The sequence below is a fragment of the Rana temporaria genome, chromosome 3 (assembly GCF_905171775.1).
Source record: "Rana temporaria chromosome 3, aRanTem1.1, whole genome shotgun sequence".
NCBI lineage: Eukaryota > Metazoa > Chordata > Amphibia > Anura > Ranidae > Rana > Rana temporaria.
The window spans coordinates 359,456,502-359,481,493 of NC_053491.1; the positions used below are offsets into that span (position 1 = coordinate 359,456,502).

The 24,992-nt window shown below is 43.9% G+C and overlaps 1 protein-coding gene across 2 annotated transcripts in view; it reads left to right on the plus strand.

Moving 5' to 3' along the window:
- The window catches only part of LOC120932693 (sodium- and chloride-dependent betaine transporter-like), a 72,298-nt gene that overhangs the window by 46,625 nt on the left and 681 nt on the right, over positions 1 to 24,992 (plus strand). The window contains exons 7-14 of one of the 2 annotated variants that reach the window (XM_040345256.1): positions 1,887 to 2,021; positions 5,550 to 5,653; positions 11,396 to 11,520; positions 14,948 to 15,060; positions 15,222 to 15,359; positions 22,459 to 22,561; positions 23,536 to 23,636; positions 24,020 to 24,190. In XM_040345256.1, the coding sequence (XP_040201190.1) occupies positions 1,887 to 2,021; positions 5,550 to 5,653; positions 11,396 to 11,520; positions 14,948 to 15,060; positions 15,222 to 15,359; positions 22,459 to 22,561; positions 23,536 to 23,636; positions 24,020 to 24,190 (990 nt within the window). The remainder of the gene's footprint in view (positions 1 to 1,886; positions 2,022 to 5,549; positions 5,654 to 11,395; positions 11,521 to 14,947; positions 15,061 to 15,221; positions 15,360 to 22,458; positions 22,562 to 23,535; positions 23,637 to 24,019; positions 24,191 to 24,992) is intronic. The other variant, XM_040345257.1, reaches the window with a different exon arrangement.

Genomic DNA, 24,992 nt, shown 5'->3' on the forward strand with positions numbered 1-24,992 from the left:
CCTTTGCCACGAGGCCCAATGCCCCCAGACACCTTCTAAACACAGACACAAATTGATACCGGGACAAAGGTGTCCCATTCTCATGCAGCAGAAATGAACCAACCAACGTCGGACGCACGTCCAAAAATTCCTGCACCAACTTAATTGGGCACAGATCCGACCCCCCAATAGGGAACACCTGCACCACCTTGCCCTTCCACTTCTGATCTGTTTTCGACCTCCGTAACAACAACCTGACCCCCTCCTGCGCCCACAACACATCCGTGGCCAACATGCCACCCTGAACTGTCTTCGAGGGGCTAACCAACTCCCCCACTCGAAAAGCTCCAAAGAACGCCATCGCAAAAGCTGCCCGAAACAACAACACCTCGTACCGGGACGTACACAACGTCCCCAATTCCCCCATAATACCCCTCAGTATTTCAAATGACACCGGGCGACAGGCGTCCACCTGCCGCCCCTGCTTCCTATAACCTTTGAGTGCCTGCCGCACACAAAATTCCTTTGTAAAGTCCGTACACCCTTGCCACTTCAACAAAAAAGCCAAACCCGCCAACTTCTTATCCAATACGGACTGAGACACCCCGGCCTCCATGTTCCTGGCCACAAAATACAACACTAGTCTCCTTACCTCTGGCCCAGCCGGGTCCACCACCGCCTCACGAACCAGAGCCTGCCACTCTAACCAATTTTTAGGGCCGGATTCAGATACATTGGAGTATCTTTAGGCGGGGCGTAATGTATCTCAGATACGTTACGCCGCCGTAAATTAGGGCGCAAGTTCCGTATTCAGAAAGAACTTGCGCCCATAGTTACGGCCCACCTAATTCAAATGTGGATGATGTGGGCGTGTTTTATTTAAATTCACTGTGACCCCACGTATTTGACGTTTTATACAAAGTGCGCATGCTCGAAATTAAGCCGCAAATCGTCATTGCTTTCGATGTGAACGTAAATTACGTCCAGCCCTATTCGCGAACGACTTAAGCAAACGACGTAAAATTTTCAAAATTCGAGGCGGGAACGACGTCCATACTTAACATAGGATACGCCTCATATAGCAGGGGTAACTTTACGCCGGAAAAAGCCTAACGTAAACAACGTAAAAAAATGCGCCGGGCGGACGTGCATTTCTGAATCGGCGTAACTACCTAATTTGCATATTCCTTGCGGAAATATACGGAAGCGCCACCTAGCGGCCAGCGTAAATATGCAGCCTAAGATACGACGGCGTAAGAGACTTACGCCGGTCGGATCTTAGGGAAATCTATGGGTAACTGATTCTATGAATCAGTCGCATAGATACGACCCCGCAACTCAGATTTTACGACGGCGTATCCGGAGATACGCTGTCGTAACTCCGTTGTGAATCTAGCCCTTAGTCTTTTTAGTTTGTTTAGAGAGAAAAAAAAAAACTCAGTTGAGATTAAATACCACCAAAAGAAAACTACAGTTGTGTGAGCACACTGATAAAAAACAGTGTTGCATGACCATGCAATTGTCATTGAAATGTGTGACAGTGCTGAAAGCTGAAATCTGAAAATTGGCCTAGGCAGGAAGGGGGTAAAAGTGTCCAGTATTGAAGTGGTTAATGCCTGTGGTTTTGGAATGGACTGTCCAATAAGCTCATATATAGGTGTGACAGTCAGGTGTCCACATACTTCTGGTAACATTCTGTGTATCAACTACAGTACAGAATTGATTACAAAATATTTACTGTATATCCCAAAAGAATGGTGTTAGTGTAGAATTATAGTTGTTGGAAGTATGACATACAATGTGGTTAATATAATAAGATGACATTTCATTATTCTTTGGAAAGAGATCTTTGATAATAGAACATCATCACTATATATTGACCATCTGCTTTTAATGTCTGCGGACAGGTTGTATATTTCACTTCCACCTTTCCCTATCTTATGCTGATTATCCTGCTGGTTCGAGGGGTCACCCTCCCTGGAGCGTACGATGGGATAATGTTCTATTTATACCCGGATATTTCTCGGCTTAAGGACCCACAGGTGAGAAGCCAACACATCTCTATATGGAATTTATAGCCTTTTCATTATTTTCAACATGATGCAATTAACCAAATAGATTTTTTAAATAACAACATGAGTCTATGTATTAATATTTATACATGTAAACAGGGCACATAGTTGCTCAGTAAATGCTCAGGGCCTGCCTTGTACTTTATGAATTATCTGAAAACAATTCTCATTGAAAACAATGCACCCACCATGTGGCTGATATCTGATCTCCACAGCTGTTGAGAAGGAGACTGCTCTGATTCAATGCTGCTTTATGCAATGACACACATCCATAGACTCATGCCGCGTACACACGGTCGTTTTATGTCTTGTAAAAAAATGTCGTTTTTTCTCATGACAAAAAACAAAGTTTTTTCAAACTTCATTTTAAAAAACGACGTTGCCTACACACCATTGTTTTTTCAAAATGCTGTAGCAAAACGCGGTTACGTACAACACGTGCAACGGCACTCTGTTCCATTCAAGCTCGCGTCATAACTTGCTTCTGAGCATGCGCTAGTTTAAAAACGTTGTTTTAAATGTCGTTTTAGCCCACACACGATCATTTTTTATGACACAAAAAATGACGTTTTGAAAAACGACATAAAAAATTTAAGCATGTTCGAATTTTTTTTTTGTCGTTTTTCAGAAGACATAAAACAACGTTTTGCCCACACACAATCATTTTAAATGACGTTTTTAAAATTGGCGTTTTTTTTTATCACAAAAAACGACGGTGTGTAGTCTGTCTAGGTAATATGGTCACCTGCTGACTTGGCACCATCCACAGGCAGCTTAACTCTTCAATAAGTTAAAGGGGTTGTAAAGGTAAATTTTTTTTCACCTTAATGCATTCTATGCATTAAGGTGAAAAAACATCCGACAGCACCGCCCCCCCCCCCCTCAGCCCCCGTTTTACTTACCTCACCCCTTGAAAGTCCCGCGCACGTCTCCGTCATCCTGTTCGGTTCCCAGCCTGGCCGTTGATTGGCTAGGTTGGACGGATTGATAGCAGCGCAGCCATTGGCTGGCGCTGCTGTCAATCACATCCAATGACGCGGCACGCTGGGGGGCGCGGCCGAGTGATACAGTTGGCGGCTATGACCGCCGCTGTATCACGGGAGCGCGCTCGCAAGAGCTTTCCACCATGCGAGGGAGCTCGCATGAAGGTAGAAAGCTCTTGCGAGGAGGAGCCGAGACAGCCGCCTAGGGACCCCAGAAGACAGGGTTCGGGGACATCCTGTGCAAAACGAGCTGCATAGTGGAGTTTTTTATTTTACCCCAAAAAATTATTTGAGTTTAGTGTTCCTTTAATATGAAGTTCAATACAATGCAATTTTAATTTAGATAAATTAAGCATAGTGGATGTTTTTCCTTTTTTTTTTGCGTAAGAAGACAATGAATTTCCTAAAGTGGCTCTCCTCTTCTCTTCTAATGTTAGTGAATGGCCACTTGTCTTAATAAATTCCCTTTCACTGAAAAGTTTTAGCACTATTGTGGAGTCACCAGTATGGTATTTGTATATTGAAATCATATCCCCTCTCAAGCGTCCCCTCTCCAGTTCAAGTTCAATGCTTGCAGTCTTCCCCTCATAGCTGAGGTCCACCAGTCTCTTTATTAGCTTTGTAGTCATTCTCTGGACCCTCTCCAGCTCCAGCACATCCCTCCTGAGGACTGGTGCCCAGAACTGGATGGCATGCTCCAGGTGCGGCCGGACTAGAGTCTTGTAGAGTCTGAGAATTATCATTTTATCTCTGGAGTTAATCCCCCACTTTCCATACCAGAACCATTCCGAGTACTCACTATTTATTATCACCCTCTGAGCTCACCCCTGTAGCCAGTTTTAAATCCATGTACACACCCTATGGTCCATGCCTACTTCCATTTGTTTGTACAGTAAACGTTTATGGGGACCTGTATCGAATGCCTTTGAAAAATCCAGATACACCACATCTACAGGCCTTCGTTTATCTAGAATGCAGCTTACTTCTTTGTAGAAGGTTAATAGATTGGTTTGGCAAGAATGATTCTTAATGAATCCATGCTGGCCCTCCTCATTGACGGAGACAGCAGTGGGGTACCATTGGCTCCCACTGCTGTCAATCAAAGTCAGTAAGCCAATGAGGAGAGGGAGGGGGCAGGGCCAAGTCAGGGCTGCGTGTCTGAATGGACACACAAAGCAGGGGCTCGGCTAGGGGGCCCCCATAGCAAGCTGCTTGCTGTGGGGGCATTCGGCAGGAGGGGCCAGGAGTGCCGGATTCCTGTGTTTGACCTCTGACCTTGACCCGACTTTCTCCTGACCTCACTTGTCTGATATATATATATATATATATATATATATATATATATATATATATATATATATATATATACATACAAATATATATATTTATACAGTATATGTTAAATAGCTGACTATAACTCAACAAAAAATACTAGCAGCCATGGACCTTGGAGAAGGCAGTGCAGAAAAGGAGGTTGGTTTTTTGAGAGCTGTTTTTTTTTAATGGTCAATTAAAATTGAGTTCCACCATAAATAGGGATAAAAGGGCAGCACAGTGGTGTAGTGAGTAGCACTTTTGCCTAGCAGCAAAAGGGTCGCTGGTTCGAATCCCGACCACGACACCATCTGCCTGGAGTTTGCATGTTCTCCATGTGCCTGTGTGGGTTTCCTCTGGGTACTCCAGTTTCCTCCCACACTCCAAAGACATGCTGGTAGGTAAATTGGATCTTGTCCAAATTGGCCCAGTATATATATGTATATCTGTGTGTATGACTGTGTGTTCCAAGCGTGTCGAGATCCTACGGGGTAAAATGACCACACCAGCCAAGCAGACACTGGCTGGAGAAAGCGCCTAGAGGCGATTCAGTTTGCATGTGTAGCGCTATACAAGTCATTCATTCATTCATTCAAAAGACTAATGGCGCGTACACACGATCATTTTTCGGCATTAAAAAAAACGTGTGTGGGCTGCACAAAAAAAATTCGAACATGCTGCATTTTTTAACGTCGTTTTAAAAAAAAAATGTTTTTCGGGTTGTAAAAAATTATCGTGTGTGGGCTAAAACAACGTTTTAAACCCGTGCATGCTCAGAAGCAAGTTATGAAATGGGAAGTGCTCGTTCTGGTAAACCTACCGTTCATAATGGAGTAAGCACATTCATCACGCTGTAACAGACAAAAAAGCGCAAATCGTCATTTACTAACAAGGAATCAGCTAAAGCAGCCCAAAGGCGAATAGAACTTCCCCTTTAAAGTGCCGTTGTACGTGTTGTACGTCACTGCGCTTTGTTCATAATTTTTTTAAAACGATGGTGTGTGGCAATGTCGTTTTTAATGATGAAGTTGGAAAAACGTTGTTTTTTGGACATGCTGAAAAACTATGTTTTCTTTCATGCCGAAAAATGATCGTGTGTACGCGGCATAAGCTTCTGCTAACTGAAATTTTGTGTATTTGTCTGAAGTTTGCTAACTACTAGTAGGTGATTCTTTGAAGATAACATTTTGTTTCGCTCTAGGTGTGGATGGATGCTGGCACACAAATCTTTTACTCCTATGCCATCACAATGGGCTTTACTATCAGTATCGGAAGTTATAATCCCTATAACTACAATTGTTACAGGTATAATGTACAAGAAACGTGTGTTCAATTATTTCCAGGAGCTCCTAGAACCCACATATATTCATTACATATGCAGTCAAATAATTCTAATTTCTCAATGCTCCTTTAAAGAGGAATCCTTGGCAGATTTTAAATATCACTAATTAATGTATGCATTTTCAATGCAGCTAGTATAAATACTGTACCTGAGTTTGACTTGATTTGAGACTATTTAGTCTCCTCTGCACAATACTACTAAAGCCTCGTACACTTGATGAGAAAACCGAACAAAAAATTCCACTTCCGACAACGCGATTGTACGATAATCTAATCGTTAGTACACAAAATCAGGAGATTCCGGCACAAGGGGTACATGCAAACAAAATTTCTGGTAATTGTGCAGCACTTTGAGCTGTTATAGTCTTTATGACAAAATAAGGGCTGTATGTGAAGCACTGGAGGTTGCTGTCCTCAGAGTTAAGACAGTTCTGTAAAGAGGACAAGGAGCCTGTAGTCTGTAGAGTCCAGCCTCTTCTATCTCTTCCTGGTGACATCACGTCCACCGGTGTGTCCAGCGCTGGTCGGCATGGACTTCCTGATTACACAGAGCCAGAAAAATGAGTATATCCAGGGTGCTTCAAACATTTGAATCCTGACAGATAACTGTCTGTGTTGGAGAGGGTAGCAAATCTTCACACACTTTAGGCAGCACTCGGGGAGACAAGCAATCTCTAATGGAAACAGAAAAACAAACAAGGTGCCTCTAAGTGCAGAATTATAAAACTTTTAATACCCCCTAAAGCAGTTAAAAACACAAGATGGTGGATGGAACAGGCATGTAGCAGGTAAGTGCATCCAGGAGATGTTCCAGTGGCAAGGCAGTCCCAGTCTGTGATGGTAAAGCTTCCAGGGAAGACCACGATATAACAGCCGACTTGTGCTGTGAATGTTCAGAGGACACAATAACGCTGGAGCCTGGGGATGACAGAGGAAGCGAGACAGAAAGTCACTGGATGAAGAAGGAACCAATGAGCTGTTCCAAAATGCGTCCAGCCTCTATGACACACTTCCTGTCCACTTCCTGTTTGTGTTCCATGCTGGTTTCTGTCTCGCTTCCTCTGACATCATCCCCAGGCTCCAGCGTTATTGTGTCCTCTGAATATTCACAGCACAAGTCGGCTGTTATCTCGTGGACTTCCCTGGAAGCCTTAGCATCACAGACTGGGACTGCCCTGCCACTGGAACATCTCCTGGACGCACTTACCTGCTACATGCCTGTTTCATCCACTACCTTGTAAGTGTTTTTAACCCCTTTAGGGGATATTAAAAGTTTTATACTTCTGCACTTAGAGGCGCCTTGTTTGTTTTTCTGATTACACAGAGCGTCCATTCCCTCCATAACCATCCAAGTGGACCAGATCCTGGCGGCGCCTGCAGGACAGAGGATATAAGGCGGACGGACTCCTAACCTGTTCGATAAGGGATTTATCATTTTTATCCTGTAAGTGTTTTTAACCATTGGAAAAAAATCCTCGTGATAATGCACTTAGGTGACGCTTCCTTTTCTCATTTCCTCCTTGATCTTTAGTACACAGCTGTCGTCTGAAATTTTCCGAAGGGACAAACACAAAGGGCTAGATTCAAGTAGCCCGCCGTAAGTTTGTGCGGGCGTAGCATATGTTATTTACGCTACGCCGCCGCAACTTACACGGGCAAGTGCAGTATTCACAAAGCACTTGCTCCGTAAGTTGTGGCGGCGTAGCGTAAATGGGGCCGGCGTATGCGCACCTAATTCAAATGAATATGAGGGGGGGCGTGTTTTATGTAAATGGGTGGTGACCCGACGTGATTGACATTTTTCCAGAGCGGCGCATGTGCCGTCCGTGGAATTTCCCAGTGTGCATTGCTCCAAAGTACGCCGCAAGGACGTCATTGGTTTCGACGTGAACGTAAATTACGTCCAGCCCTATTCGCGAAAGACTTACGCAAAAAACGACGTAAAAAATTCAAAATTCGACGCGGGAACGACGTCCATACTTAACATTGCGTACGCCTCATAATAGCAGGAGCAACCTTACGCTGAAAAAGCCTAACGTAAACAACGTAAAAAAATAGCGCCGGGCGTACGTAAATTTGTGAATCGGCGTATCTAGGTAATTTGCATATTCTAAGCAGAGAACGACAGAAGCGCCACCTAGCGGCCAGCGTAAATATGCACCCTAATATACGACGGTGTAAGAGACTTACGCCAGTTGTATCTTAGGCTAATATCGGCGTATCTTGCTTTCTGAATACAGAAAGAAGATACGGCGGCGCAGCTGTGAATTTACGCGGCGTATCTATAGATCATACGATTTTTGTTGATCAGTACAGTTTCCGTTCAAAAATACGATGCAAATACACTGCAACACATTACATCACTTTCAAAAAAAAAATTCTGTCGTACAAGAATTTTTTAAAGAAATCCCAGATGATCATTCGCCCTATAATCTAATTGTGTGTACTAGGCTTTAGATTGGACACTAGAGGGACAGTAATCAGGGTCAATCAGGTGTCCTGTATTAACATGCTGATTAGGGATTAGCTTCGTGTTCGAGTCGAACCCATGTTCGACTCGAACATCGTATGTTCGACCGTTCGTCGAATTACGAATGTTACGGGCCATTCGCGCCAAATTTGTGGCGTGTCACGGCCCATAATTCACTGCGGCAGTGCATTGCTGGCTGATGATTGGCCAAGCATGCACTATGACACGCATGCTTGGCCAATCACATCACGCAAAAAACGGAGAGCCATAATTGGCCAAAGCCAGGGTGGCTTTGGCCAATTATGGCTCAGGGGGTTTAGTACACGCCCCACACTATAAAAGGCTACCTGCAGGTCGGCCTTGGGTAGTGTGTTGCGGCGGTGGTTAGAGACATAGAGAGAGAGAGAGAGAGCGTGTCATTTTTTCTAGGTAGATAGAGCAGGCAGGCTAGTCAGTTAAAGTTACAGTGTGTAGAGGATATATATGCATCCCAGGTGTTGTATATATATTTATACACTGTATAGTTTAGCTAGATCAGCTCTTCCTAATTTACTGGCAGGCAGATGATTGTGCTAGCTGCAGTATTCTCACGTGGTGTACTGCCTGTGTCCTCTGCAGTGTGCACCTAAAGCTACGTGGTGTGTGTACTGCCTTTGTCCTCTGCAGTTTGCACCTAAAGCTACGTAGTGTGTACTGCCCGTGTCCTCTGCAGTTTGCACCTAAAGCTACGTGGTGTGTACTGCCCGTGTCCTCTGCAGTTTGCACCTAAAGCTACTTGGTGTGTACTGCCTGTGTCCTCTGCAGTTTGCACCTAAAGCTACGTAGTGTGTACTGCCTGTGTCCTCTGCAGTGTGCGCCTAAAGCTACGTGGTGTGTGTACTGCCTTTGTCCTCTGCAGTTTGCACCTAAAGCTACTTGGTGTGTACTGCCCGTGTCCTCTGCTGATTGCACCTAAAGCTACGTAGTGTGTACTGCCTGTGTCCTCTGCAGTGTGCACCTAAAGCTATGTAGTGTGTACTGCCTGTGTCCTCTGCAGTGTGCACCTAAAGCTACGTGGTGTGTACTGCCCGTGTCCTCTACAGTTTGCACCTAAAGCTACGTAGTGTGTACTACCTGTGTCCTCTGCAGTGTGCACCTAAAGCTACGTAGTGTGTACTGCCTGTGTCCTCTGCAGTGTGCACCTAAAGCTACGTGGTGTAGGGCAAGCAGGCTCTGCGTCTAGAGGTAACAGTGCTAGCCGTGAACACGGTGCATCCTCATCAGCTTGTGGCCATGGGACACGCTCGTCCTTTTTTTTGGCAGCTGGCCGCGTTGAGCCGCAACATGCCAAAGATTTGGTAGAGTGGATGACCAAGCTGTCCTCATCCTCCTCATCCTCTCTCACCTAGGCTCAGGGTACTTTGTCTGGCAAAGCAGCTGCCAAGGCGTCCTCTTCCCTCTGCTCAATGGCATCAGTCATTCCTTGCCTAGCCCCACCATGTCCTCCTGAGGAGTCCCACGAACTGTTTGAACACAGTTGTGGGTACATGCTGCATGAGGATGTGCAGCGTTTTGAAGGCTCCGATGATGGTACACAGCTAGAGGAAGGCAGTAACGTGAGCCCAGAGAGAGGGGCTCATGTTCCTTTTAGCTGCATTTTGGTCCGGGTCTTAAGTGGTTAAAAAAGTACCAGTTCACAATTACAAACAGATTCTACTTAACAACAAACCTACAGTCCCTGTCTTGTTTGCACCTCCTGTATACTGCTGTTCAAAGTATATAGGGCCAAAGGGGCTTGTAATGACCTGGGGGGAGGGGGGGAAACCCATGCTATTTTTCTCAATGATTTTCATCCATATTGCAGGGACCAGACATTACATTAAAGCCGCAAGCAGTTTTATATTTATTTTTTCTTATAGTAATCTTATTTTGTGCAGGGACAGTTCTAAACATGTGCCACTTCACAGGCATACTATAGACACCCAGCAGGTACGATATTTAAAGGAATTTTTCACTTTAAGCATCATTAAAATAACTGCTCCAGAAAAAACGACCGTTTTTAAAACTTTTTTTCCATTGATACATGTTCCCTGGGGCAAGACCCAGGTTCTCAAACCCGTTTTCCGACAATAACTTGCATATTAGGCTTTAAAATTCAAATCTGGTGCGAACCGAACAGGGGGGTGTTCGGCTCATCCCTAATGCTGATGAGGAACATGCTGACAAGAGGAGAGAGCAGAGAGATTACCTAACCTCTAGTGCTGCTACTCCTTCAGTGTGCTGCCCACAAGAAACTAGAAAAAAAAACAGAAACTATGAGATAATCCAGGAATACAGTAACACATATATAAGCAGGGCCGCTGATAGGGGGGGACCACCAGCCCTCCTGTAGGGGGCCCAGGCACACAGGGGGGCCCAGACAGCAGGAGGATCGGTGGAGCAGAGAATAAACAATGACAGTGTCTCACACCCAATAACTCAAAGCCGGTTTCTCTCCATCTCGCTCCTGCGGCTTTCAGCTGCTAGGTGAGAGACACATGGCTGGATTTAGGGGATGCCGGAGTGGGTTGTTATGCCCCCCCCCCTGGCTGGCCACTGCTGAGCTGCCGCCCCCTCTCCGCCCGCACTCGCAGCTAGAATGAGGAGACGGCAGCTTGGAGCCTGGGGCGGTGAGAGAAGAAGTGCCAGCGGGAGGTGTGTTGTGTTTTGTTCTCCCCTCCTGTCAGAAGAGCGCTGGTCTTTACAGTACATGAGACCGGATCGCTCTTACTGTAGATCGCATGGCACTGTACACACATCCCCCCTTTCCACATTTGTTGCTGCTGGGAGATGAGCACTGAGCAGCCTTTGGAGGAGATGGGGGCGCTGTGTGTGCGTGTATACAGTGCAATGCAATCTAAAGTAAGAGCGATCCGGTCTCATGTACTATAAAGACCAGCGCTCTTCTGACAGGAGGTGAGAACAAAACACCACACCTCTTCCTGGCTTTGTTGGCATTGGCAAATGTAATGGGGATTTGGGGAGGGCGATATGTGTGAGGAGAAAGAATGGGGGGATATGTGCTGGGAGGAGAGGAGAGATGGGGGGGGGGCAGGGGGATAATTTAGAGTGGGTTGTGCTAGGAGGGGGATTTTTATTTGGAAATTTGCGCACGGGGCCCCGTCAGGTAGGCTGTACGGGGCCCCGTGATTTCTATAAGCGGCCCTGTATATAAGATGTACATCACTAAAATTATCCATCAATGTTTACCTCTGCAGAGACTGCATCTGTTTGTGTTTCTTGGACAGTATCACCAGCTTCATTGGGGGATTTGCCATCTTCTCCGTCCTGGGGTTTATGGCACAGGAACAAGGTGTGCCCATCTCAATGGTGGCAGAGTCAGGTAGGTCATACATGGTGCCATCCTCCAGTACTGACATGACTGTAGGAACAAGGCATCATTGGCTAATAAAATGTATTTTGACCTCTGTCATTAAATGTTTGCCTAAAATTGATGGGCAAAAAAGAACTGCAATATACAGTATATAAAATGTTAAAGTCTAGTGTTGCACTAGAGGGAGCTATGGTCTTAGAGTTCCAAGCCTTCCTGTGATGATACATTTGATCTGTATGTTACACCTTTTATACCCGTAACTGTCTTAATGTTGTGAACCAAGCAAGATGAGGCTCCCTTTAAAAGTAGACCAGTCAGTAATTTTACAAGTCTATTGCCCCGTACACACGAGCGGTTTTCCCTACGGAATGCCTCTCAAGCCTGCCTTGCATACACACGTCGCACAAAAGTTTGGCGCACTTTTGACTGCCAATAACGCAGTGACGTACAACACTACGACGAGCCAAGAAAATTAAGTTCAATGCTTCTGAGCATGCGTCGACTTGATTCTGAGCATGCACGTTTTTTTTCCGCTAGAAAAAGTCCGATGGAGTATACACATGGTCGGGATTCCTGGCCAAAAGCTCTCATCTGACTTTTTCCGGCGGGAAAACCAGTCGTGTGTATGGGACATGAGGCGTCATGTGCACTAGCATTTTTTTTCTGCTCCTAGAAGCTAAATAGTGTTATCCTATATGTCCATGCACACTACATTAGAATATTAGCATTTTTTGACCTTCAGCATCCAGGAGCAGAAAAAAAAAATCTTAGTTTTTTGAGCGTTTTTTTCTGCACAAATTGCATGCACAGTGTTTTCTATGTATTTCAATGGCTCTAGTTCACACCATGCAGTCAGTTTCCGGTCAGTTTCTGCACCTGAAACTGACTGCATGGTGTGAACTAGAGCCAACTAGAGCCATTGGAATACATGGAAAACACTGTGCATACATTTTTAGTGCAGAAAAAATGCGCACGGAACGGAACTGCGTCTGGTGTAAATGCTATTAAAACATTCCTAACTGCTTTTTTTTCTTCATCAAATGCTTCTAGAAGCTGGCACAAAAGAGGTATTATCAGCATTTTTCATGCAAATTCTTGTTTCTAGTGTTTTTTTTTTTTGAGCTTATGAAAAATGTTAGTGCGAATGGAGCCTGGCACCATTAAAATGCTAATGCTCCTAAAGGCTTCTTAAAACTACAAAAATGCTACTAGAAGCCGGTACAAAAATGCTATTATCAGCATTTTTAGAGTTTTTTGAGCTTATAAAAAACGCTAGTGTGCATGGAGCCTGAATGAATAAATAAATAACTTCCTGACATATCACAAAGTACAACAATAATATTATTTTTCAAAAAAGATCCACCTTCTCTTATTAAAAAGTTATCCCTGATCTCCAGTCCACTGACTTTGCCTAAGCTGATATGATGTAATTCATCTACTGCAGACAGGAGGCAGTGTTTCCTCATTCTGCTCTCCCCAGTGATCAGACTACAATATTGCAACTTTGTAGCAAGTCACAAAGTGAGAGGCTGAATTATCAGGGGAAGTATTGTAATCTGGAAGTGTTACACATAGGTTCCATTCACACTTGAGCATTCTAGATCAGTGTTTTCCAACCTTTTTTTTTACCAAGACACCCTTTAATATCTGTCAGAATCTCAAGGCACACCAAACCAAAAATGTGTAAAAAAAATCTCCCTAAGCAACGCTTTAAATAAACCTTTACAGGTTACATGTTTAGAGCTAAAGAGAATGTCTAGCACTAGAATTATTGCACTCGCTCTAACATGTGCGGTGATACATGTGTGTTGCGAATACTGTTTACATATGCGTGTGGGTATCCACTTCCGTAGGAATGGGGGGGTGCTAAAAAAAAAATATTGTCTTATTAAACTTTTTTTTCCTTTTCACTGTGCCTTTTAAAAAAAAAAATAATATAATATACATGGGCTATGTGGGTTAATATTGATAATGATAACTGTATACTTCAATACTGCAGTTTGGCCACAGTGCAGGACAGGTGTAGCGCAGTGTACCTGCGGTTTTCATGTGGTTTCTCATAAACTTCTATTATGTAGTACATTTTTGGTACATTTTCTGAAAGCACACCAAAAATGAGGGACATAATAGAAGTCTGAGAAACCACATGAAAACCGCAGGTACCCTGTGCTACACCTGCGCTGTGGCCAAACTGCAGTATTGAAGTATACAGTTATCATTATCAATAATAACCCATATAGCCCATGTATAATATATTACATTTAAAAAAATCACCATGCCTGCAATGTAATGAGGCAATGTGAAAGTGCCAACAGGTGTAATGTAGTTTATTTTTTTTTAAAAAAACACCATGCCTGCAGCCTGCAATAAAACTATTAAACATGTTTCACATTGAAAATGACAGTAAATAGACAGAAAATACTATACCCGTGCCTCCTCACTGTTCTTCCACCTCTACTTTACTCGCGTTCTTCTTCCCCTCAGGGAAAAGTGCGCCAGCCAGAGTCCTCTGCCAGCCGCGGCTCACACGTCACACATAGCAGTGCGTGCGTGCGCCCGGCCCTCCCATAGCAACCGATGACGTATTCGGTTGGCAAGACGTTTTCGGGAGGCCCGCACAGCTTCCCGAGTGCCTGTTGCAGCGGCAAGTGAGCTTTACACAGCGTATCGGCACCGCTGTAATAACGAATATTAACCAAGTGGCTAGAAGTAGTTGTGACATCAGATAGCTGCCATAGCTGACATATTGGGGGTCATTTTGCCGCGGCACACCTGGGGACTCTTCACGACACACCAGTGTGCCGCGGCACACTGGTTGAGAAACGTTGTTCTCGATCACCGGCGGAATCACCGCCATTCAGCCCGTAATTCCAGAATCGCGGCGGAACACATTTCTTAATAGCAACCCAAAGGCGGTGTGATTTTTCCGCAACTGTCGAGTGACAAATCATGCTGCAATCATGGAAAAAAGTTGTGACTGCAAACGCTCCTGGCTCAGTGCCAAGGTTTGGTACATGAGCTTCTTTTGGAGTGTTTTTGGAGCAGAGGGGGGCTCATTCCAATGAATTGTGCCACTCAAAAACGCTCAAGTCAAAAACAAAAATAAGCTAAAAAAAAACAAGCGGCTGCAGCTGTCGTTGCAGATCGCTCAGGTTTGAATGGAGTCTTAAACATTTCCTAGCAAGCTACATGAAAAAATATATCCAATGGCAGGTCTATTTAAAGGTAAAATACAAGTCAATTGCCCTTTTTTTTACCAGTCTCTCTTTTTTCACTCCCCACTTTAACATCCTACATTTCAAAGTCATTTTTGTATAAACTGGAGAACAATCAGGCTGCTTTTAACGATGACATAAGATGTCGATTAACTAAAAAATAATATTTTGATGACTTTATTAGATACCCTGCTAGTGAACTTTTGTGTCTCTGCCCCCAGGACCCGGATTGGCTTTTATTGCATACCCCAAGGCGGTGACTATGATGCCCGTCTCACAGCTCTGGTCCTGCCTTTTTTTCATCATGATTATCCTGCTTGGTCTGGACAGCCAGGTATGACATTGCCCAATCTGACCTGACAACCGAAGAATACGTATTTAACGAACAGCGTTCATAAACATGCACAGCATTTTCTAGAGTGGGCTAGAATTTTGTTTAATAAATTAGCTTCATTCAACTTTTTGAAGTAGTTTTCGTTCCTCATTTTTGTACAGTTTATTTACGTTGAAGCACTGTGCTTGTCCATCACTGATCTGTACCCAACGGTTCTGCGCAAGGGCTACCGGAGAGAACTGCTGATTCTGGCTACGTCCATCATCTGCTTCTTATTTGGCCTGTTAATTGTGACTCAGGTAAGTTAATAGAGATAAGTGGGAGTTTACACTGGCAAATGAGTCTTCACAAAATGTTAGCATACACTGCCCAGCTGTAAAGATTAGAATTGAGCTTTTACCATCTACAGGTTGTCTCAGCAGCGCACACCTGTCCTAATCTAGGAAGTGCTTCAGAAGACTTGATATTCAGAATCTGCTTGATAAACAAGTTTGTTTGTCTGAATGTTCATGCACTGATTTCATCTCTATCTGACTTTTGCATGTTTCCACTGAAAGCTGTCTGAGAACCAAAGGCTGCCATACGTGCCTAAATTTTTTAACATCAGTCGTTTCCTTCATCCACGTGAATGGCTATAGTATTGCTATAGTATTCAGGCAGCTGTACCACAGCTTCCTGAATACCTGAAGAGCAATTGCATCTGATCAATTTTCATTTTTATTTGAATTTGGCATCCTAAAGTGGGTGGTCATGCTGTGACGCAAAACTAGTTAGGGCGGGGCCACGAATGTGTGACATCTTTTATGCCCGCTGATGCCAGTTGCGAGGCTCCATGCGCTTTGAATATTTTTTTTTTGTCCTGAATCATGTGAGTACCTTGTGGCGTTTTTTAACAAAAAATGTGTATTAGCCATATTGATGCTGTATGCAGCCTATGTTCCTTTTCCTCTATGATGGCTGTCTGAGTTGGATCCAAAGTTGTGGCGTTGGTATTGGGGAATATAATATGCAGGGCCGATCCGCCCTATAGGCTCACTATGCAAGCCGCTTAGGGCCCCCAAATTACTAGAGGCCCCGCCTGGTGAGAAGTAATTTTCGGACCCTCGCCCCGCTTCTCAACTCGCTGGCTGCATGGGAGAAGAGGTAATAAGTCAGCATCCCCCGCTTCTCACTTTAATGTAAGATGTCATTTCCGACAGCAGAACACCCCCCCCTCCCCGCTTCTCAACTTTAATCTTTAATGTAACATGTCATTTTGCTTAGGGCCCCAGGGAGGTCAGGATCGGCACTGATCATATGTTGAAACCTCGTGGATCATACTGATCCCATTTAGAGACACCCATAGGGGTCCATTATTTCTCATGTGTGTTTGATCTCTGTAATTGGGCATCACAACCATCTGGTAAGAGGCTTGATACTTGAGAAAAATTAGATACACCTTCATTCAACACTATGCTTTTATTGCTATTGGCACATGGACTTACAGTGCCGTGAAAAAGTATTCATACCCCTTGACATTTTCCACATTTTGTCATGTTCCAACCAAAACGGTAAATGTATTTTATTGGGATTTTATGTGATAGACCAACACAAAGTGGCACATAATTCTGAAGTGGAAGGAAAAGTGTGGCGTGCATTTGTACTCAGCCTCCTTTACTTAAATCCCCTGACTTAAATCTAGTGGAACCAATTGTCTTCAGACGTCACCTAGTTAGTAAATAGAGTTCACCTGTGTGTAATTTTAATTCAAAGTCCTCAGAGGTTTGTTAGAGAACCTTAGTGAACAAACAGCATTATGAAGGCCAATGAACACACCAGACAGGTCAGGGATAAAGTTGTGGAGAAGTTTAAAGCAGGGTTAGGTTATATAAAAAAATATCCCAAGCTTTAAACATCTCACAGAGCACTGTTCAATTCATCATCCGAAAATGGAAGGAGTATGGCACAACTGTAAACCTACCAAGACATGGCTGTCCACCTAAATGGGCAAGGAGAGCATTAATCAGAGAAGCAGCCAAGAGGCCCATGGTAACTCTGGAGGAGCTGCAGGGATCCACAGCTCTGGGGAGAATCTGTCCACAGGAAAACTATTCGTGGGGCACTCCACAAATCTGGCCTTTATGGAAGAGTTTGTAGTTTGTAAGAAGCCGTGTGGGGGACACAGCAAACATGTGGAAGAAAGTGCTCTGGTCAGATGAGACCAAAATTTTACTTTTTTGCCTAAAAGCAAAACGCTATGTGTGGCGGACAATTAACATCACCCTGAACACACCACACCCACTGTGAAACATGGTGGTGGCAGCATCATTTTATGGGGATGCTTTCTCCAGCAGGGACTCGAAAGCTGGTCAGAGTTGATGGGAAGATGGATGGAGCAAAATACAGGCCAAAAAGTAAAAAAGCGACAGCGCTGTGTGCAAGTGTATATAGATACAGTATAAACAAATGTGATGACCTCAATTATATAACAACCAAGTAGTGATAACTCTAATTATTAATACCCAGAAATCTTAGAAGAAAACCTGTTAGATTCTGCAAAAGACTTGAAACTGGGGTGGAGGTTCACGTTCCAGCAGGACAGTGATCCTAAACATACAGTCAGAGCTACAATTGAATGGCTTAGAATAGATCAAAGCTTATGTGTTAGAATGGATCAAAATCCAGACCTAAATCCAATTGAGGATCTGTGGCAAGACTTGAAAGTTGCAGTTCACAGACGCTCTCCGTCAAATCTGACAGAGCTTGAGCTATTTTGTAAAGAAGAATGGGCAAAGCTGGTAGAGACATCCTCAAAAAGGTGGCTCTACAAAGTATTGACTCAGGGGGGCTGAATATAAATGCACGCCACACTTTTCACATATTTATTTGTAAAAAGTTTTGAAAACAATTTATCATTTTCCTTCCACTTCACAATTACAGTATCTCACAAAAGTGAGTACAGTCCTCACATTATTGTAAATATTTTATTATATCTTTTCATGTGACAACACTGAAGAAATGACACTTTGCTACAATTAAAGTAGTGAGTGTACAGCTTGTATAACAGTGTAAATTAGCTGTCCCCTCAAAATAACTCAACACACAGCCAATAATGTCTAACCCGCTGTCAACAAAAGTAAGTACACCCCTATTTGAAAATGTCCAAATTCGGCCCAATTAGCCATTTTCCCTCCCCATTGTCATGTGACTTGTTAGTGTTACAAGGTCTCAGATGTGAATGGGGAGCAGATGTGTTAAAGTTGATGTTATCGGTCTCACTCATACTGGTCACTGGAAGTTCAACATGGCACCTCATTGCAAAGAACTCTCTGAGGATTTGAAAAAAAATATTATTGCTCTACATAAAGATGGCCTAGGCTATAAGAAGATTGCCAAGACCCTGATACTGAGCTGCAGCACAGTCGCCAAGTCAAGACCATACAGCAGTTTAACAGGACAGGTTCCACTCAGAAAAGGCCTTGCCATGGTTGACCAAAGAAGTTGAGTACATGTGCTCGACGTCATATGCAGAGGTTGTCTTTGGGAAATAGACGTATGAATGCTGCCAGCATTGCTGCAGAGGTTGAAGGGGTAGGGGGGTCAGCCTGTCAGTGCTCAGACCATACGCTGCACACTGAATCAAATTGGTCTGCATGGCTGTCATACCAGAAGGAAGCATCTTCTGAACATGATGCACACACCATGATGAGTGTCATGGTCTTGGGCGGCATGAGTGCTGCCGGCACTGGGGAGCTACAGTTCATTGAGGGAACCATGAATACCAACATGTACTTTGACATACTGAAGCAGAGCATGATCTTCTCCCTTCGGAGACTGGGTTGCAGGGCAGTATTCCAACATGATAATGACCCCATACACACCACCAAGACAACCACTGCCTTGCTAAGGGTAAAGGTGATGGACTGGCCAAGCATGTCTCCAGACCAAAACCCTATCGAGCATCTGTGGGGCATCCTCATATGGAAGGTGGAATAGCGCAAGGTCTCTAACATCCACCAGCTCTGTGATGTCATCATGGAGGAGTGGTAGAGGACTCCAGTGGCAACCTGTGAGACTCTGGTGAACTCCATGCCCAAGAGGATTAAGGCAGTGCTGGAAAATAATGGTGCCCACACAAAATATTGACACTTTGGACGTTTTCACTTAGGGGTGTACTCACTTTTGTTGACAGCGGTTTAATCATATTTTGAGGGGACAGCAAATTTACACTGTTATACAAGCTTTACATTGTAGTAAAGTGTATTTTTTTTCAATCTTGTCACATGAAAAGATATAATAAAATATTTACAAAAATGTGAGGGGTGTACTCACTTTTGTGAGATACTGTATGTGCCACTTGTTTTGGTCTATCACATACAATCCCAATAAAGTACATTTATGTTTTTAGTTGCAACATGACAAAATATGGAAAATTCCAAGGGTATGAACACTTTTTCAAGGCACTGTATTTCCATATTGAACCATATGGACTATTCAATTCACTGTTTTATTGTATATTTATACATTTTTCAGCATTTCATTTTTTTTGCATAGTAACCAGAAGCACAATATTATTTTTGTATATACACTGCTCAAAAAAAGGAACACTTTGAAAACATATCAGATCTCAACGGGCAAAAATCTCATGCTGGATATCTATACTGATATGTATGGACTGGGTAATGTGTTAGAAATGAAAGGATGGCACATCATTTGATGGAAATTGGAAATTAAAATTATCCACCTACAGAGGGCTGAATTCAAAGACACCCCGAAAATCAAAGTGAAAAAATTATGCAGTAAGCTAGTCCATTTTGCCCCCAAGCGCTTGTATGCATGCCTGACAACATCAGGCAGGGATGGACTGGCCATAGGAACTACAGGGAGTTTCCCGGTGGGCTGATGGCTCGGTGGGCCGTTTTTTTTAAAACAGAGATGCTGCTTGGAGGACTTTTTGTAACGCCTTGGCAGCGCCCCAGTGTAAATGCACTCAGGCTTTCACACTGGGACTGCAGCGGAAGCGTTTTTCAGTCGCTTTACAGGCGCTATTTTTAGCCCAAAAGCGCCTAAAAAATGCCTCAGTGTAAAAAGGGGTCCTACACTCACCCCCTCTCTTTTACACTGACTCTCTTTTTCTTACACTCACCCCCCCTCTCTCTCTCTCTCTCTTTCTCACCCTCTCATGATATACAATAATGGATGGTGGGCGTGATTTTATTGAATTAAAGTGGGCCGGTCTGGATGAAGTCCAGGGCCAAATTTTTGTCCCAGTCCAACCCTGACATCAGGGCATGCTCCTAATGAGAGGACAGATGGTGTCCTGGGGTATTTCCTGCCAGATCTGGACCAGAGCATCACTGAGCTCCTGAACAGACTGAAGTGCAACTTGGCGGCACCGGATGGACCGAAACATAATGTCCCAGAGGTGTTCTTTAGGATTTAGGTCAGGTGAGCTTGGGGACCAGGGGTCAAGTCCTGGGGAAAAAAGTGTGGGAACTCCCACCCAAGATCTACTCCTTCACCAAAAAAAAAAAATAATGATACGCTCATATGCATAATTACTAAACTGCATGTTTTTTTTTTTTGTTTTTTTTTCGATCCCCTGTACCTTAGTAATCCTTAGTAATGTTACTGAAAGCCCTTTAAGCAAGTTCTTTCTAAATCTCGCGATAACTCGCGGCATACCTCCCCAATGTCTCATGGGAACAATGACAAAAGCTCCCAGGAGACATTGCGGCATCGAGGAAGTTACAGAATACCCGTACACTACCCGATCAATCCATATACAGGAAGCGGCCAGTAACATAAAGGATTACTAAGGTTCGCCTGCCCCTGACAGTGACTCGAGCTGGGTATCGCCGCTTAGTGAAGGATTGGCTCGGGCGGCTCGGCTGCTCTAGTCTTGCAAAGGGAACTGCATTCCTGCTATGAAAAAAGTGCAGGGATTCCGTTCCCACGCGTTCCCGCATTCAATGGTATCAATTTCTTCATCCTCCAGGAACTGGCTGCATGCTCTTGCCACATGAGGCTGGGCATTGCCGTGAACCAGGAGGAATCCAGGACCCACTGCACCAGCGTAGGGTCTGACAATGGGTCCAAGGAGTTCATCCCGATACCTAATGGCAGTCAGGGCGCCAATTTGTAGCCTGTAGAGGTCTATGCGTCCCTCCGTGGATATGCCTCCCCAGACCATCACTGACCCACCACCAAACCGGTCATGCTGAACGATGTTACAGGCAGCATAAAGTTCTCTGCATGCGCGGCGGGAGCATGCAGACCGGGAGCACGCACGTGCATGCTAATACGGGTTTTGGCGCCAATTCCCCTTTAAAAGGCCACCAGCTGCACCAACACAATGCTGTCTGATCTGCAGCTTGTGTCTGAAAACCTGCATCTGAAATCTGTTACCCGTTACCGACCCGGCTCTCCTGACCACCCGAATCTCTCCGACCTGTTGACCCTTGGCGTGTTATTGACCTTGCTCTGATTGATTACCCGTTGCCTCTGCCTGAACCTGTGACTACGCTCCAGCCCCACGCACCTGCCACCTGATTACCCGTTGTGACCCGGCCTGTCTGACTCCGCTATTGCCTGTTGTGTCCTAATCCAGCGTACTTCACCAGCTTCCGCTGCCGCTGTACCAGCATCGCCTGCTCCGGGTCGCTGACCCACTTCCCGTTTCAGGGGTCTCCAGTTCAGCCGCTCCAGAGGGATCAGCATCCAGTGCCGACTACTGCCATCACTCCGGCACTCCTACCTCGCTGCGCTCCTGAGCTTGCTGTTCCCATCCCAGCAGATCGTGAGCCAGGGCTGTAAGAGAGTCCTTCTCCTGCAACTAGGCTCTGATTACCAGGTACGTTCGTACATAACACTGTGCTGGGAGACACGGCAAACCTGGCAATGACACGTATTGATGTGCCATCCTGGAGGAGTTGGACTGCCTGTGCAAACTTTATAGGGTCCAAATATCGCCTCAGGCTACCAGTAGTGACACTGACACTAGCCAAATGCAAAACTAGTGAAAAACAGTCAGAAAAGATGAGTAGGGGACAAAAAAATGTCAGACACCTCCACCTGAAAAACCATTCATGTTTTGGAGGTCGTCTCATTGTTGCCCATCTAGTGCACCTGTTGTTAATTTCAATTAACAGCAAAGCAGCTGAAACTGATTAACAACCCCCTCTGTATACACCCCTCCCCCTCTGCTACTTAACTGACCAGATCAATATCCCAGGAGTTCTGATTCAAAAGTGTTCCTTGAATTTTTTTGAGCAGTGTATAAAGTGGGTGGTAACAAGCTTTTTTATTTATATACATACTCAATTACTTTACAAAGACAAATGTTTAATGTTGATTGTTAGAATATTATTTGTTCATACATGGTTTGCTTTAACCAGCCATTCTTTGTATAATCTGCAGGGAGGAATGTATATCTTCCAGTTATTCGATTATTACTCCAGCAGCGGAATTTGCCTTCTCTTTGTGGGGATATTTGAGTGTATCTGCATTGGCTGGGTATATGGTGATTATCGATACTGTTTTTTGGGTCAATAATATATCAATAAGCATAACCCACAGCATCCAATCAGCAATTATCCGATTTTGTTTTAATTGCTCAGCTGAAAAAAATGCTTAAATCCTATTGGTTACAGTGGGGTACTGTACATATTGTCTGTTTTCTGTCTTTTTACATAAAATTGAATATGACATTGACTCACTAATATCTATGGGTTGCAATTTCTCTACTAAACCATCTGTCCAGTAAATATACAGCATTTTTGATGTTTTTGGCTAATGTTAGTATATATAAGAGTGATGGAAAAAAATGCTATGAAAAATAAAAAAAATAATTCTTATGAAAATTTCCACTGAAAGATGGCAAAAATTGAAATGTACTTCATAAAATGTTATCGTTCTTTATATTAAATTGTCCTCATCTCCTGCAAATCAGTATATTTTTCAGGCAAACTATAAAAATGACCTGCCTACTCAAAAGTTGTCCCCTGTTGGGACCATCCAAAATTCATTCACTAGTCTATTACGGTCAGTTTCAGGTGATGGGAGAGGCCGGTAGAAGAGTTCAACTCACACACGAAGTTAAGCATGTGTCAGGTTGTAAGGAAATTCACCAGGATAAGATAAAGTAGGGTCAGAAAATGGGAGTCCCATACTGCTGGATAAAGAAGCTATAAGGGGAACATTGGTAAAAATGAGGACTGACTGCACACAAACCAGAAGATTTTCTGATTTGTAATATAAAATATGCATTTTTATTGATTAAAAATATGCTTTTTTTCTTATGTAACTGAAGTACCTGTAAGAGGTTTTAGGCTTAATTCATTAGACTATAACCAGCTTTATTTGCTATAGCGACCATTGTAGTCCCCAAAGACAGCCAATGAGAGCTGAACAGTAACATGGCAGAAAAGAAAGAAATGACAAATAACATATCACTTTCTCCTTTTCATTTTTGTCTCATTATGTGATGGTGCGCAGGGGCAGACCGCTTCTATGATAATATCCAGGACATGATTGGCTATCGCCCCTGGCCCCTGATGAAGATCTTCTGGGTGGCAGTGACCCCGGCTGTGTGCCTGGTATGTAGTCTTCTTCAGGATGGACCTTAATTTTAGTAATGAAAAAACAAGTAATTATACAACATTCCCCATCCCCCAGAACATAGAGTACTCTAAAAGAACTTTTCCAGCATCTACTTGAATCCACACAGAAAAAGAAAATGTGTTTTAATGAAGGCAATAAATGGGTCTCATTAGATACTAGATAGGTGCCTAATAAAGTGGCTAGTTAATATCTTTGTTAATCATGGCTGCACTAAGTATGATTGGTAAATATGCCCACATGGTAATTAAAAATACTAACTACCAACCTTAGACAAACAGTAGAGACAAAGTGGGGATTTAATCCCACCCCTGAGGTATGCAGTGCTCTCTTCTCTAATTGGTTCCCTCTCTATTTTTAGGGGACGTTCCTTTTCTCTATCATCAAGTACGTGCCCTTGAAGTACAATAACATATATGTGTACCCACCATGGGGCTATGCCATTGGCTGGCTCATGGCTATTGCCTCCATGATCTGCATCCCTGTTTGGGCAATTTATACAATACTCAGGACAGACGGATCCTTCAGGGAGGTAAGTAAATGAACTATTCCCAAAATGTTTCTGTCAGTCCTTTCCAAAAGCATAACACTTTTACTTTCATTTGAGTGTCTCAGTACCATCACATGACCTATGATGATGAGCGTGTGACCATCTAAAGTACTAGGAGGAGCACATTTTCTTCCTGTAATTGTTTCAGTTAAAGCGGAGGTTCACCCGTACAATATACTTTTTCCCCTTAGATTGATGCTCGTTTTGTCTAGGGGAATCGGCTAGTTGTTTTAAAATATGAGCTGTACTTACGGTTTACGAGATGCATCCTCTCCGTCGCTTCCGGGTATGGGCTGCGGGACTGGGCGTTCCTATTTTGATTGACAGTCTTCCGAGAGGCTTCCGACGGTCGCATCCATCGCGTCACGATTTTCCGAAAGAAGCCGAACGTCGGTGCGCAGGCGCAGTATAGAGCTCCCGAAGACCCATACCCGGAAGCGACGGAGAAGATGCATCTCGAAAACGGTAAGTACAGCTCATATTTTAAAACAACTAGCCGATTCCCCTAGACAAAACGAGCATTAATCTAAGGGGATTGTTTGAAAAAAAAGTTTAATGGGTGAACTCCCGCTTTAATGTGGCACAAAATAAGCAAATATGGCTCAGCAGCTATTGACACAGTAGGAAACAGAGAGTTACTGTTGTATTTGCCAAAAGACTTTTAAAGTGACATGCTGACCTGTGCTGTCTATACTGTATCTACATTTTCAGTTTCTAACCCTCACCCTTCGCTCTTCCTTCTCCAAATACCTTCATCTGAGTTTTCAATAAGAGAAAGCCTAGC